This window comes from Aquarana catesbeiana, linkage group LG10, assembly GCF_042186555.1.
Source record: "Aquarana catesbeiana isolate 2022-GZ linkage group LG10, ASM4218655v1, whole genome shotgun sequence".
Taxonomy (NCBI): domain Eukaryota; kingdom Metazoa; phylum Chordata; class Amphibia; order Anura; family Ranidae; genus Aquarana; species Aquarana catesbeiana.
In genome coordinates, this window is record NC_133333.1 from 60,645,911 (window position 1) to 60,661,681 (window position 15,771).

At 44.2% G+C, this 15,771-nt stretch overlaps 1 protein-coding gene across 2 annotated transcripts in view; it reads right to left on the reverse strand.

The window, feature by feature from the left end:
• MED25 (mediator complex subunit 25) overlaps window positions 1-15,771 on the reverse strand; it is a 328,200-nt gene that overhangs the window by 61,083 nt on the left and 251,346 nt on the right. For both annotated transcript variants that reach the window (XM_073602256.1, XM_073602257.1), the window contains 2 exons: window positions 1,940-2,050; window positions 1,760-1,843 (listed from right to left, as the gene is read on the reverse strand). In XM_073602256.1, the coding sequence (XP_073458357.1) occupies window positions 1,760-1,843; window positions 1,940-2,050 (195 nt within the window). The remainder of the gene's footprint in view (window positions 1-1,759; window positions 1,844-1,939; window positions 2,051-15,771) is intronic.

Below are 15,771 nucleotides of genomic sequence, written 5' to 3' on the forward strand. Positions count from 1 at the left end.
GTTTGACAGTACTGATGGCGGGACTGTGTGGCGGTACCGATAGCGGGCCTGTGTGACAAATGGGCTGTGACAGATCCAGATGGGCTGTGACAGATCAGATGGTACTGATGGCGGTACTGGTGGCGGCCTGTGCCAGATCCAGATGGTACCGATGGCGGTACTGATGAAGGTACCAATGGTGTACCCTTCCCCTGAAGAATAAATTTGGGGCCAATCACATGCCTCCCGGATGGTATGGCACACCGTGTCAAATCAGCATGCTGGTTACCGCAGGAGACCACACAGCTGCCAATGATTCCCCCTCCTCCCCCGACAGGTGTGCTTACATGATCATGACATGGATTCTAAAGCCGGGGGCTCACCCTGTGTCTTCTGTTATGCCCCTGCCTGTGCTGTTGCTGCCTCTGTTTTACACATGCACCACGCTCAGCTGGCCATCTATGCCAGCAGCATGGCTTGCGCACATGTGGCCTGAGCTGCCGGGCGGGTGTCATTGGTTGACCCGAAAAAAAAAAAAAATTGTGGGCACTAGTTATATGCCTCGCTTCGCCCCTATATGTTGATCCTGCACACAACAAATAAAGCACAGAGGCTAGTAAAGCACTACAGTCTACAGCAGCCCAGCAGCAGAGACCTACATTTTACACCTAGAGGGAACAGACCGCTGCCAGTTGAGCAACATCTCCTAGTGGGGAGAAAGGAAGGAATACTCTACCCCAGGCCGCTAGGACTACCCTTACCAAAGGTGATAGTTAATAGTTATTAGAAGGCTACTAGGGCACTTGCCATTCCTCTCTTCAGGACTTGCCTTACAAAAGTTAGGGATCCAATCTTCACCCATCACAATGGCAATGTCTCACAGGACCTTAAAGAACTCGATCCCCCTTGCTGGGTTCCATGGCCCTGAATCTGTATATATACTGCCAGAAACTACTTGACCGTTATTACTGCGCAAAGTTCTATATACAAAGGGTCCAGCGCTAACCAGCCGCATTATAGGCAATCTCCACATCTCACCCTCTACCACAGATGCAGGGCCTGGGTACCATTCTTCCGAGCATTTGGTGCTACCCAGATCCATTCTTATAGCTTAAATCTCCTGCTCCCTGCTGGAACCGTTAATAATCTGGTAATATGCACAGGGAGCTGCACATCAGTGGCCATCATCTTTAGACAACGGCAAAAAAACTGAGGAACTTCCTGTATGGGAGGAGTTTTATAGCAAAGGACTTCCTTCCTTTTTGCCAGTGTCCAATCACCTGTATGTGGCGCATAACCCTATGAGGAATAATAGAGCTGCTCTGTGTCCCACGATGTATGATAGAGAAAATAGATTTCCTGCCAAGATCAACAGGTAATAATCAATATGTCACTTAAGGGCTCAGAATAACTAAAATTGGGTGTTAATGGCAGTGACAGAAAGCATCATATCACATATAACACCCTAATTTTTCCCACAATACTGTGTCTACATACTGATAAACTGTAAAACTTTGGGTGCTGCTTCAGGTCTCCATCAAAAATTTTGATGACTAAGAATAGTGCCAGCTTAGAATCAGCCTGTCCTGGCTCTGTAAACACTCACAAGGTAAAAAAGGATTGAAACCACAGCACACCAAAGGAAGCCCAGGTATCAGACAGATAAGAAATGGCTTCAGCCTTGCTCCATCCAGGGGCAGTATGGCCTGGATGGAACCAGACTGAAGCTGTTTCTTATCTGTCTGGTACCTGCTTAACTGATGAAATAAACAAAACTCACCAGGTTCTGCGATCGCTGCTGTTCATCCATCATAGTAACCTGACTGACAGATTGCATTCCTGGTGCTACTTGCTGACCTGGCATCTGCAGAGATGATTGCAATAGAAAAACTCTGATGTAACTAGCTATTGTTATACAATGCAGCATTGCATTTACTAGCTTCAGTTGAGATTAAATTACCTGTTGTGGTACAGTCTGTGTCACAGGTAAAGCATTGGGCTGTTTCGATAAGAAGGCTTGAGGGTTGTTTTGTATAGAGCCAGTATTCATAGACTGAGCTGTTCCCATTTGCTACAACCCAAAAAAAAAGAAGAAAAAAAAAAAAGATTAATACAAAACAGCATTGATAGATGAAGATGATAAAGGATAGAGTACAATAAAGTAATACACTTGAGAAAGGTAGGTAGTTGAAGTGTATCCAAAGTGTAAACCAAAACTTTTTTTTTTAGTTTGCATTTGTGAGTTGGTTAGAACCAATAAGTTTTTTTACTGCAATCTCTGTCCCCACTAAGGAGAGTCACCATCTCTATATTTCCTAGTGACCACTGGCATTCCCAGCGACCACTAGTTTAGTCGGGGGGGGAATACATTTTAAAAATGTATCCAAAATTGTTTTTCACAAGCATAGAGGATGAGGCCCCTTTCACACGGGCGCTCCAATTAGGTCCACCTGTTAGTTTTTCAGGCGGACCTGATCGGATGCTCCATGCACCTTTATGGATCGGCAAATGTCAGCAGAGCGGTATGCGATCAGAGCCTGTCTGAAATCCAGAAGTCACTCATCCATGACTTTAAGAACCTTGCTTTGGTCCAAATCATTTGGTGGAGGGGGGGGGGGGGGGGGGGGATTATGGTGTGGGGCCCCTTAGTTCCAGTGAAGGGAACTCTTAAGGCGTCAGAATACCAAGACATTTTGGACAATTTCATGCTCCCAACTTTGTGGCAACAGTTTGGGGATGGCCCCTTCCTGTTGCAACATGACTGTGCACCAGTGTACAAAGCAAGGTCCATAAAAGACATTGATCAGCGAGTTTGGAGTGGAGGACTTGACTGGCCTGCAGAGTCGTGACCTCAACCCGATAGATCATCCATGGGATTAATTGGAGAGGAGACTGCGAGTCAGGCCTTCTCATCCAACATCAGTGCCCGTCCTCACAAATGCGCTTCCAGAAGAATGGTCAAACATTCCCATAGACACACTCCTAAACCTTGTGGACAGCCTTCCCAGAAGAATTGAAGCTGTTATAGCTGCAAGCGGTGGGCCAGCTCAGCATTGAACCATATGGACTAAGACTGGGATGCCATTAAAGTTTGTGTGTGTGTGTGTGTGTGTGTAAAGGCAGGTATCACAATACTTTTGACAATATAGTGCATCTTACTCATGTCGTACACCGTGACCATTCAGGAGTTCAGCACCCTTTTAACCACATGGTCAATTCCAAAATGGTGTGCAAAAAAAAAAAAAAAATATATTATATATACATACACTCCACAAATAGATTATAAAATGCAGACAGAAAAACAGATTTAGATCCCACAGAGTCACAGGGAAATAATAGAACCTGGGCTTCATTAGCCATGCATAAAAGAGTACAGCTATGGGCAACAAAATGAATAAGGGGATGAGGATCTGAGCTATGTGGATGGATTACATAGATTAGTTATTCACTCTGGAAAAAGGGCTCTTAAAGTGTCACTAAAGCCACATCATAAAACACTATCAATAAATTCTGTATTACATGCTGTTATTACTCACTGGTTGATCCTGCTGTTCTCAAGCTCCACCTTTTGATCTTGTCCCCAATGCAGTTGGGGATTTTGTAGAGCAGTGTTGGCAACTCTGCACATGCTCAGTTTCCCTCCTCCTCCATGCCCACTAACTAGCTAAAAACATTTGGGATGGGATATTACATGTAGATTGATGAAGGCTTCTCCTCCCTGTTATTCTAAGATACAAGCTGGAGGATAAATCCACCCACACCATGTTATTGTTAAAAAATAATAAAGATTTTATTTCAAATACATATTTGTGTGATCATTTAAAACAGTTTATTGATATTCTTTGTTTTTAATCTGTATCCAAAGGCTGTTTTTTTTTTTTTTTTTTTAACATGTGACCAGCAGCAGAGGACTAGAAGCTCCTCCTGCTTATGTTCCCCTACAGATAGGCTGTTTGGGTCATGTGACAGTTGTATATCGATTAGGAAAAAGGTACTTAGATATTTTTGTTATTAAAATAATTACAGTGCCATTATCCATATACAGAAAGAGATGGGATAATGTAAATTAAACAGTGTGTGCTTGGTATCACTTTAAGGGTGGATATGATTACGGTGTAAAAATATATTAAAAGTGACTCCAATAACTGTAATAAACTTCCAAGGTCCCTGCAGAGGACACATGGCCACAATTTGAGGTTAGAGGTAATGCAGTTTAATATTTAATGTGGAAAGGGTTCTCTACTGTTAGCAGTTAAAATGTAAAACTCCCTTCCCAAGAAAGTGGTAGTAGCTGACAATGTTGATAATTTAAAAAAAAAGCGTTCAGATGTCTTCCTCAGGATGCAGAATATACAGGGCTATGGGAATTGTTAGAGGCTAAAAATCACACACACAGACAGATTGAACTAGATAAACCTGTCTTTTTTTCATCCATCCTTGTACCTGAAGACAAAGCATGTTCAAATGTATCTGTTTCCACAGCAATACTTTATTTTCCTCCCTAATAGTTTATTTACACCACTACCCAGGTGTTGCATGACTGAACCTGGATCAGATGACCTTCCAGGAAGATGGTCCTATGCTGCAGACACCCCCAAAGCTCCAGGATGTTGGGAGATAAGATTCTTCTGAGAACTTCTCCCCAGCCCAACAGGCTAGTATTCCTTGTAAAGATTTTCTAAAAGAGTTGAAAGAAGTGCTTTTGGATTCCTGAGCTACCAAACTAGTTTTGCCAAATGGATTGGGCTGTCCAGGGACCTGCTTGATGGTGACAGAATGTTGCGTAGTAGAGAGGTCTGTAGTGAAAATGGGCAAATGGGACTGTCCTGAAAGAGACTATCATTAGACCTAGGAGTTTTGTACAAGGGCAGATATTTGAATGACTGAGATTGGACTGATCTGAGATCAGAGAGTTTAATGTTTTTAAATATTTTTAATGTACTGAGCTGTGCCAACAACTTGGTCCAAGCGATGAGTCAGTTCCATCAACAATGTCTGAAGGTCCATGATCCATACAAAGTGCTATAACATCTGGTATGTAACAACAACGTTGCCAAACAGAGTCTGTGCTAGAGCTGCATGATTAATCGTCAAGAATCGTTATCGCTATTTTTTCCCCTTGCGATCTTGAAAAAAGTGTTTCACGATTCTGTCTATGCAAAGAATTCTCTCTGCTCTTCTTAAGCCACAGCTGTCAAAAGAAAAGAAGAGAAAATCTGGGCAGTCTGCCAAGAATCACAACATTCTTTAGCAGTGAAACTTAAGTCTAAACATTGTAACGATTTGTCAATGGAATAGACCTGTGAGGAAGTGAGGAAAGTTTAACCACTTAAACACTAAACCTTTTTCTGACACTTGTTGGTTTCAAGTTAAAATATATATATATTTTTTTTGCTAGAAAATTACTTAGAAACCCCAAACATTATATATATTTTTTTAGTAGAGACCCAAGAGAATAAAATGGTGGTTGTTCCAATTATTAATGTCACACTGTATTTGTGCAGCGGTCTTTCAAATGCAATTTTTTGGGAAAAAATTACTTTAATGAACAAAAAAACAAAAAATTAACCAGTAAAGTTAGCCCAATTTTTTTTGTATATTGTGAAAGTCGCGAGAATCGTGATCTTTTTACGCTAAGCAAAAAAATTGTGATTCTCATTTTGGCCAGAATCGTGCAGCTAGTCTGTGCTGACTGTTTCCTCAACAGGTTCATCTAAGTATCCCACACTGGAGATGCCAAGCGATTGAAGTGGGACTAGTACTGGGGCAAGCACCTTGATGAACACCAGAGGTGCAGATGAGAGGCCAAAGGGCAGGGGCATGAACTGGAAATGCAGGTGACCCAAAGCAAAGCACAGGAAATGGCAATGAATTGGAAAGATAAGAACATAGAGGTATGCCTCCTTGGTGTCCACAAAAGCCAGAAAGTCTTCCTGGTAAAGGAAGAAGTTATGGAAATTGAATAGGTTGGAGTAAAACAGCTGGAACTGTTCTGCCACAGGAACTGTAGCAATGACACCATGATCCCAGCTGACCCAAGGAGGATACATAGAGATCTGATAATCAGGACTGTGACACAGGAAAGCTTGTAGCCCCTGGAAACAACATCCTGAACATCTAAGATGCAAGCTATTCAAGAGTTCACAAAGGCTAACAATCGATCCACTTTGAAAAGTGGGGTACAGCTTCATACAAAGATAGGCTTGTTTGAGTGTTTGGCAGAATTTGAGCCCTAGAGATTACAGGTGAACAGGGAGTCAAGGCTGTGGAGCCTGGAAACAGAAGTTGTGGGAGTGGTGAAACAAAAATAGGATTTTTTACTTACCGTAAAATCCGTTTCTCTGAGTTCATTGACAGACACAGCCTTCTTTATTCAGAACGGTAGGGTTATATCATCTCTGCAGGAGTAGGACTAGGCAGAACAAAAAAACAACCCCTGGCTATGCCCATGGGCTGTCCTCCATCAGTACATATCCCCCTCCCTGCTCTAGGTATTCAGTTTAGTAGCAAGCAGTAATAGAAGTATCAAAAAACTCCATAGAGGGGTGGGTGCTGTGTCTGTCAATGAACTCAGAAAAACTGATTTTACAGTAAGTAAAAAATCCTATTTTCTCATTCGTTCATTGACAGACACAGCCTTCTTTATTCAGAACGGTAGGGACGTCCCAAAGCAGTGCTAAACATGAGGGGTGGGACAGCGAAAAATCCAAAGGCTAACACAAAAGCCAACCAGCTAACAGGAGCTTCACACAGGACCAGCTGAAACCCAACCTGAACGATACCCCTTCAAGAGGGATTAGATCCTCTTAACAGCAGCCTGCAAAAAGCTTGTTGCCAAAAAAGGCACCCGCAGATGCCAACCCCTCCACTTCGTAGAACTTGTGAAAAAAAGCGCCACAAACGCCTCAAGACAGAAGGCCCAAGACGCACTAGGCGCCCGAGAAGAATGCACCATAACTGGGAAAGTAGGAACCCGATTCCTGGAAGAATAGCCCAGAGTCATCATCTGATCCATCCAGAAGAAGGTCGCCGAAGAAGCAGACAGCCCCTTTCTTGGGCTGTCCATGAGTACAGAGAGCCTGACCTCCAAAAGACTCAGTGGCTGGCAAATACAACTGAATCCCCCAAACCACATCCCGGGCAGATAAGGCAAATTCCTTGGGATGTGTTGCCAGGGACGCAAGAAAGGAAACACCATGTCCTTGTTCAAATGGAAACCCAGGGACGGAACTATAGAAAAAGGCGAAGCACCGCCTAAACCTGGGTAAGGTGAACAAGAAGATAACGCCACCCTTTTCGACACCTTGTGAGCAGAGGTGAAAGCCACCAAGAGGCCACCTACCGAGACAGAGTAAGCAGTAGAATCTCCCGATATTTTGGGAGAGGGAGAGAGTGGCTCCTGGAGAACCGAAAACACCAAGTTCAGATCCCACGGCGGTATCAAAAAAAACACGCCGGTGGCAACAGACATTTAACCCCTTGAATAAAGGTATGCACTAGGGAGCGCGAAACCAGGGGATGCTGAAGATGACCACCCAGGCTGACACCTGGCCCTCGATGGTACTCAAGGCGCATTCCTGCTAAACCCCGATAAATGGGGGTCGGAATTGGAGCCACCTAGAAAGAACAAGGATGAATGCCCGGTGATTCGCACCAGGATACATGCGCTCTCCACACCCGGAGGTTAAAACCTCCTAGAAGATGGACTCCCTAGCCATCAACAGTGTCGGAACTGCCGCACCTGGCTCAACACAGCCAGGCCATTAAAACCAGTGACTCTAAGGCAGGATGGAAGAATGGCCCTGTGACCATAGATCCTTCTTGAGAGGCAGTCGACAAGGAACGCCAGCGACCAGGCGCACCCGGTCAGCGTACCCAGACCGACTGGACCCATCCGGGGATAATAGAATGACCGGAACCCCCGCAGCCATGATCCTGTGTAAAAGCCACAACAGAAACTGGAGAGGAGGAAAGGCATAGGGAAACGTCACTGGCCCCATGGGCCACCAGAGCAACCCGTGACTTTACCAGAAACCTTGGTGTAGTGATCGGGTATATTAATATATACTGGGTGATATGATGTAGAGTGGGTATGATAATTAATATTTAGGTATTATTATAATGATGATGTAAGTACTCTTCCGCAGCAACCCAATTCTTCCAGAGAGATGCACTTTATTGACTTCCAACACAGAACAAAGTCCAAAGTCCACAGATGACAAAAAAATCCGACAGAGTAGATATAATTCAGAACCCCATGTTCATAGGTCTGTGTGCATACACAGACAAGCCTCACCTTAAACTATAGACTGAATGCCCTGTTATATTCACCAGGCATTGAATGGCTGAGCAATTTGATTGGCCGTTTCAATTTAGGACTTTGATAAGCTTTAGTCTATCAAACAGACAACAACCCCCAGCCGTGAACAACCGTGAACCACCCCAATTTGCACTCCCGCATATCAACATCAACAAGTCCCCTTTAGATATATGTAATTAGATTAGATTAACAGATACCACCTGAATACCCTTTGAGATGTTCAAATAGACTTGCATAAGATTAACACATCAAAGAGTCTTCAGCTGTTAAAATTCAGTTGGACAAATCAACCATTCTGTCATTGTCATTCTGGCCTGGTCAACATTGACTGCATGTGTACATACACACAACAATGTCCCACATAAATCGGTGAACATATTACAACATATACAACACTTGGTACCGTCCAGTTGAAGCAGGACACCAAGAGAACTACCTCATGAGTGTCCCAGCAGGAACAAACCCGAAGAAACATGGCCCGGTGAAGGGCCCCTTCCGTGGTCCAACCCTCACCAACTGAGGTATCTGCTTGTCAGCATTCCATTCCTGGAATGCATACACCGGAAAAGGGCCGGACGAAATGTTCTGCCCACCGGGGAATACTAAATAAAACAAAAAACCTGCGCTGGCAACTCACCATAAAAAATAAATAATATATAAAAGAAGTATATATAATTCATGAAATATACAAGTGCACAAATGATGTGGACTGTGTAAGATTGGAAGAAGAGCCACTTAAAAGCTATGCGACTCAAAAAAATCCAATGTCGCTACACCAGTGCAATTAGAAAATGTGACATATAAATTGTCATTCATGACCAAAAACACAGGTGTAAAAATAATGATAAATCATGATGCAATAAAATGTGCAAAAAATGGTGTGGACTGTGTGAAATTGGCAAAAAAGCCACTAGGAACTATGCGACTAAAGAACAATTGTATGTCGCTACTCTGGTGCAATTCAAAAAGTGTGACATATAAATTGACATTCGTGACCACAATTGTGGGTAAAGAAACCTCTTAAGAGACAAATGCCAAATGATATAAAAAGAAAATAAATGTAAACATAAATTTCTATTGACGGAGAGTCCTTTACATCAAGGTGTTTCTTCACAAAAACATTCAACAGACTTCAAGCTTTTCAATCCGCACACTAGGTCTGGGCATGAAGATAGGCTAGTGCTGGTAGTGGTTATGAAGAAACTTTGGGAACCACAAATCTCACGTTCCACCAAAAAAAGAGGAGAATGGATATAGTGTCAAAACCTATGGCACAGTGAGATCATCTGCGCATATAAGCGCTACTCACGGAACCGATGTGCAGAGCAGGCATTCAGACATTCCGTCGGTGTTCGCTACTGAACGGCGTGTGTTTCCACCAACTCCAGGAAGTGATGTCACTGGTTCTCGGATTCACAGGCGTAAGCAGGATGTTGCGTTGACGCGTTTCGCCCCACCCCCAAGGCGTTATCAGTCTTTGATAACGCCCTGGGGAGGGGCGAAACGCGTTGACGCAACATCCTGCTTACGCCTGTGAATCTGAGAACCAGTGACATCACTTCCTGGAGTTGGTGGAACGCACGCCGTTCAGTAGCGAACACCGACGGAATATCTGAATGCCTGCTCTGCACATCGGTTCCGTGAGTAGCGCTTATATGCGCAGATGATCTCACTGTGCCATAGGTTTTTACACTATATCCATTCTCCTCTTTTTTTGGTGGAACGTGAGATTTGTGGTTCCCAAAGTTTCTTCATAACCACTACCAGCACTAGCCTATCTTCATGCCCAGACCTAGTGTGCGGATTGAAAAGCTTGAATGTTTTTGTGAAGAAACACCTTGATGTAAAGGACTCTCCGTCAATAGAAATTTATGTTTACATTTATTTTCTTTATATATCATTTGGCATTTGTCTTTTAAGAGGTTTCTTTACCCAAAATTGTGGTCACGAATGTCAATTTATATGTCACACTTTTTGAATTGCACCAGAGTAGCGACATACAATTGTTCTTTAGTCGCATAGTTCCTAGTGGTTTTTTTGCCAATTTCACACAGTCCACACCATTTTTTGCACATTTTATTGCATCATGATTTATCATTATTTTTACACCTGTGTTTTTGGTCATGAATGACAATTTATATGTCACATTTTCTAATTGCACTGGTGTAGCGACATTGGATTTTTTTGAGTCGCATAGCTTTTAAGTGGCTCTTCTTCCAATCTCACACAGTCCACATTATTTGTGCACTTGTATATTTCATGAATTATATATACTTCTTTTATATATTATTTATTTTTTATGGTGAGTTGCCAGCGCAGGTTTTTTGTTTTATTTAGCACTAAAGTCATAGCACTTGTATCCAGCAGCTGCAACACGATAACCAAAATATAATTTTTGCGAGCGCTGTTATTTTATTTAAATTTTTTTATATTTCACTGGGGAATACTGGCAACAGCCAGGGCCGCCACAGCCTATTTGACCCGCCCTGGCGAAGGGCATAAGCCATCATGGTTGCCTTGTCTGACTAGAACCGTACCGGGAGTCCCCGAAGTCGATCCTTTCATGATCCAGACTTAGCCTGATCGATCGAAGTTCCAGGATATTACCTGGTAGTCCGGATTCCACCAGCGTACAATGACCGGGAGCAGAGCTCAGTCCCAGGACATCCTACCTGGACCGACTGGAATTGGTGGTCACCCTGTTTAATACAAGGGAAGAAAGGATTTATTCCGCCAAAGAACCAGATAGCGAGCCACCAGACCAGGGTACCCTGGTTTGCTAACTCAGCTGAATGCGATTGTCCCGAGACCTCGGGCATTTGTCTCATGCCAGGATCTCCCCAAAGGGAGCTTGTATGAAACTGTGCAAATGGAATCGTTTCAAAAAGGTAGAAACTCTCAGACCTTTCTAGTGAAAAAAGCGCAGCAGAGACTGTTTTTCCTTCAGAGACTGAAGCAGGCTGGATTGCCCTTAAGGCTTCTGGTCAATTTCTATCATTGTACCATTGAGAGTATTCTTCACTGCGCTGTAGTGTGGTATGCCAGCTGCAGGGCGGAGGATAAGAAGTGCCTCTCTCCTGTGGTGAAAACAGCACAGCGGATCATGGGAACAGAGCTACCGAATTTGGACACAGCATATGCCAGCCGATTAAAAAATCGGGCAAAAGATATTTGTATTGATCCAACCCACCCAGGTTACAGTGTGTTTGTCCCATTGCCATTAGGGAAATATATAGAACACTTAAAACGCACACTAATCGCTTAACCAGTTCAATACCAGGCCATAGTAAAATGACGTCCTTGACTTTTAGGGGGGATATCTGAATGATGCCTGCAGCTAGAGGCATCATCCAGATATCATTCTTTGCACGATAAGAACGATCACAGCGACAGTTCCGCCGCTTGATCGTTCTTATAGGCAATGGGAGGGGACACCCCCCCTCCATCTGGTGCTTCTCTGGGCTCTCCCGTGCCATCGGGGGCCCGGAGAAAGAATCGGCCGACGCCGGATGAGGATAGAGATTTCCGGTGACCAGATGGTCACCAGTCATCTCTATGACCGTCGGAGGCCCGGGCGTGACGTTATGACGTCACGCCCGGGTACCCAGAAATAAACTAAGCCGCGATTGCGGCTGTCAGCATGAGATCAGTGAATTTTTCTTCCCCATCTCATGCTTTCCAGCCTGGAGGAGAGATGTGGGGTCTTATTGACCCCACATCTCTCCATAAAGAGGACCCGACACATAGATTCCTATTACAAGAGATGTTTACATTCCTTGTAATAAGAATAAAAGTAATAAAAAAAATGTAAAAAAAGTGTAAATATAAAAAAATTAAGTAAAATAAAAAAAAAAAAAATAATAAAAAAAAAAAAAAAAAAAAGTAAAACCCCCTTGTCCCCGGTAGCTCGCGCTCAGAAGGGAACGCACATGTAAGCCCGCCCACATATGTAAATACCGTTCAAACCACACATGTGAGGTATCGCCGCGTGCGTTAGAGTGTGTGCAACAATTCTAGCATGAGACCTCCTCTGTAACTCTAAACTGGTAACCTGTAAAAAATTTTAAAGCGTCAACTATGGAGAATTTTAAGTAATGAAGTTTGGCGCCATTCCATGATTGTGCGCAATTTTAAAGCATGACATGTTAGGGATCTATTTACACGGCATAACATCATCTTTCACATTATACAAAAAAATTGGGTTAACTTTACTGTTTTGTTATTTTTTAATTCATGAAACTGTTTTTTTTCCAAAAAAAAGGCGTTTGAAAAATTATTGCGCAAATACCATGTGAGATAAAAAGTTGCAATGACCGCCATTTTATTCCCTAGGGTGTCTGCTAAAAAATAAAACATATATAAGGTTTGGGGGTTCTGAGTAATTTTCTAGCAAAAAAATTATGATTTTTACATGAAGGAGAGAAGTGCCAGAATAGGCCCGGTATTGAAGTGGTTAAAGCATAGTTTTTTCCCTAGGGCCGTATTGTCCATAATCCCATCAAGTACAGTGTTTTAGGAATTTTATTTAGAATTCTAATATTCTTTTATTTATTTATTTTTAAAAAACATTTTATATTTTGATATATTTAAATAGATATGTGGGCATGTGCTAGGAGTATGTATGTGTGGTTTTGTTGAGAAATGTTTTATTGCTGCTGTAAAGAGTACCCGGAAAAATTTTGTTGTTTGTATACAAAGACAATAAAGTATATAAAGTATATCTATCTACCCAACACCCACACGCAGGTCTGTAGAGGGTCTATCTGCCGGACAGAAAAATAAAAAACGCGGCATGCAACTTCTGGAGTTTGTCCAAGAGAAGAAAACACGCTGGCCAGAGCTGAAGCTCGGGCTTAGATAATCCGATGGTCTGGAAGGGCCCAAGCAGACTTCAGATAGTATAGATGCCTACTGAAATCAGTCAAGGTCTGTAGAGAAACTACATTGCCCCTCGGGGTAGCCGAGGAGTGGCAAAAGATGGTCCAGGCAGCCAGAACTGCAAACCCCCACAGATGCAACCGTGCCCGATCCAGGGCCAGCACCTCGCGAATACCCGAGGAGTGATGGCCAAACTATGCACTGATCATGCGCCGCACCCACAGCAAAACTGAGGAAGTGCTGGAGTCGGCACATAACGAAATGCATAAACAAGCATTTGTGATGTCGATAGAAACCAGAGGGTCCCCATGATGAAGGGGTGCTACCGCCGTGCTAACAGACTCCATCCTGACCTACTGTACCCACACAAGGCAGGTCAGGGTCTTAAACTGTTCCTGACACGGGAACCGTGACAACCACGCTCTGCAGCAACGGAGCTTGTACATCCCCCCCGCGGAGGACAGAAGCGGTCCGGCAGTAGACGCCCATTGGAAGTATTGACATCCAGGGTAGCCCCCCAAAATACCTGTCTAAGCACCACTGAAGAGACCTTAGAAGCTCAGCAACCAGAAGAACTACGGCCAAGAGGCGTAGCTGACATACTGCAGTGCCTAGACCATAGGCCCGGCAATGCAGCAAAGACAAGGGAATTTTTTCTTTTTCTTTTTGGAAACACAAATGCACTCTAGACCCTCCCAGTCTTCAAGGACAATATTGTCAGATAAAAGGGAAAAGGGAACGCTTTCGCCACGCAAGACGGCTTATGAGGTATCATCTCTCCGCCGTAGCCACCGTTGCATCCTTGAAAGGTTTCTGCACAGGATGTAATAAGTGCGATAACCAGCGCTTTTTCGTGCCCTACTGCAGTCATTCTCACTCCCTGACAAGATAGGGAGCGTGGTCACCACCCCGCAAGGTGGGCCATGTCCTCAGAGCCAGATAGGAGACAGAGGGGGAGGGGAGGGCAGGGGTGCCATATACTAGGCTATATGCCTAAGCGCTAAACCAAAAAACACAGGGGGAGGGGGCCACCAACTGGAACCCCCGCCCGATGTCCATATATGGGATATCGACCGAGGCCCCTCACGGGGGCACAGACCAAGGCCCCTTTACAGGGGGCACAAAACAGAGCCCCTAAGGGGGCGCAGACCAGGGCCCCTCAAATACCGGGGACCCCTCACAGGGGACAAATACCGGAGGCCCCTCACGGGGGGCGCAGACCTGAGGCCCCTCACTGAGGAGCAAACCGGGGCCCCTCTCACCGGGGGCACAGAGCGGGGCCCCTCTCACCGGGGGCACAGAGCGGGCTTAGTTCTCAGTACAGAGGCGTCAGGGGACAGATGCAGCATCGGACCGATGCCGCATCCACCTAGGCAAGTATGAATCTGCAAAAAAATAAAATTCCCTTAGGAGTTGAGATGAGAACATTTCAGCAGTTGGTCACAACTGCAGCTTAAAGCTGGTAAATGGGTAACAATACAGCCCTTGATGGTAACAGTAAATGGAGCTTGCAACTCAAGCGAGACACAAAGAAAAGAAAAAGCATAAATCAACAACGTGTATGGTAGGTGCAGCAAACCCAAATATCGAAATTTACCCTTGAAAGGGAGATACCAGAGAAAATCAAGAAAAGGTATAAGTGAATGTATATGCTAACTCTTATGGGAGCAGCTCAAGTGGACCAGAGCCTGATATCTGCTCCATTTTGTTTCAGGAGATAACAGGCACAAAAAGAACGGCACAAAAAGAACAGGGCGCTACGTTATTTGTCTTTAAAGTGGAGGGCCACCCTAAAAAAAAAAAATTGCGTGAAAAATCCTAAAAAAAAAAAAATTTTTTTAAACTAAACCCTTGTTGCTAGGCAGTGTTCCTAATCTGCCTCTTCCTATGCCGCAGCGTGTTCTGCTCCTCGGTGAGCGGCCCCCGTTGCCTTCTGGGAACTGTGTGTGTTCCCAGAACACCACGTGGCCATTCACAGTGCGCTCGCGCGTGCGCGGTAGGAAACTGGCAGTGGAGCCGACATCGCGGGCACCCAGGACAGGTAAGTACTTATTTAAAGTCAGCAGCTACAGTGTTTGTAGCTGCTGACTTAATTTTTTTTTCAGGGACGGAATCCCGCTTTAAGTCCTAATAGGACACAAATCCATCAAAGGGCAAAACAAGGAGAGAATAGGAGGGAGGAATGTAGTCTGTAAGCAACTAATCTTGCTTTACACATTCTATGAACTAGCTATAGATTGATAAAAATCTGGCCAGTTCAGCAGGGCCTGGCCAAGTTTTGACACATTTTTGGCTGTTTCTGTTCCAGGGATGATTCGCAATCCATCGTGTTGGACAATCTTTCTTCGATCAGAGCCGTCGCACTGATTAGTGTATTCTGACAGCAGAGGAGTCCCCACAGTCAGAATACAATAGCATATGGGGGGGGGGGGGGGGAATTCCTTCATCCACTTCACTTGGGTGGGTGCGGGAATCTGTTCAGTTTTTTTTATTGATTAACCCGCTGGCTGATCAAAAAATAAATAAAACTGATCCATGGCCAGCCTAAAACTGGATGAATTGGGAACAGAGGAGCGCCAGACTGAGTGCAGTAT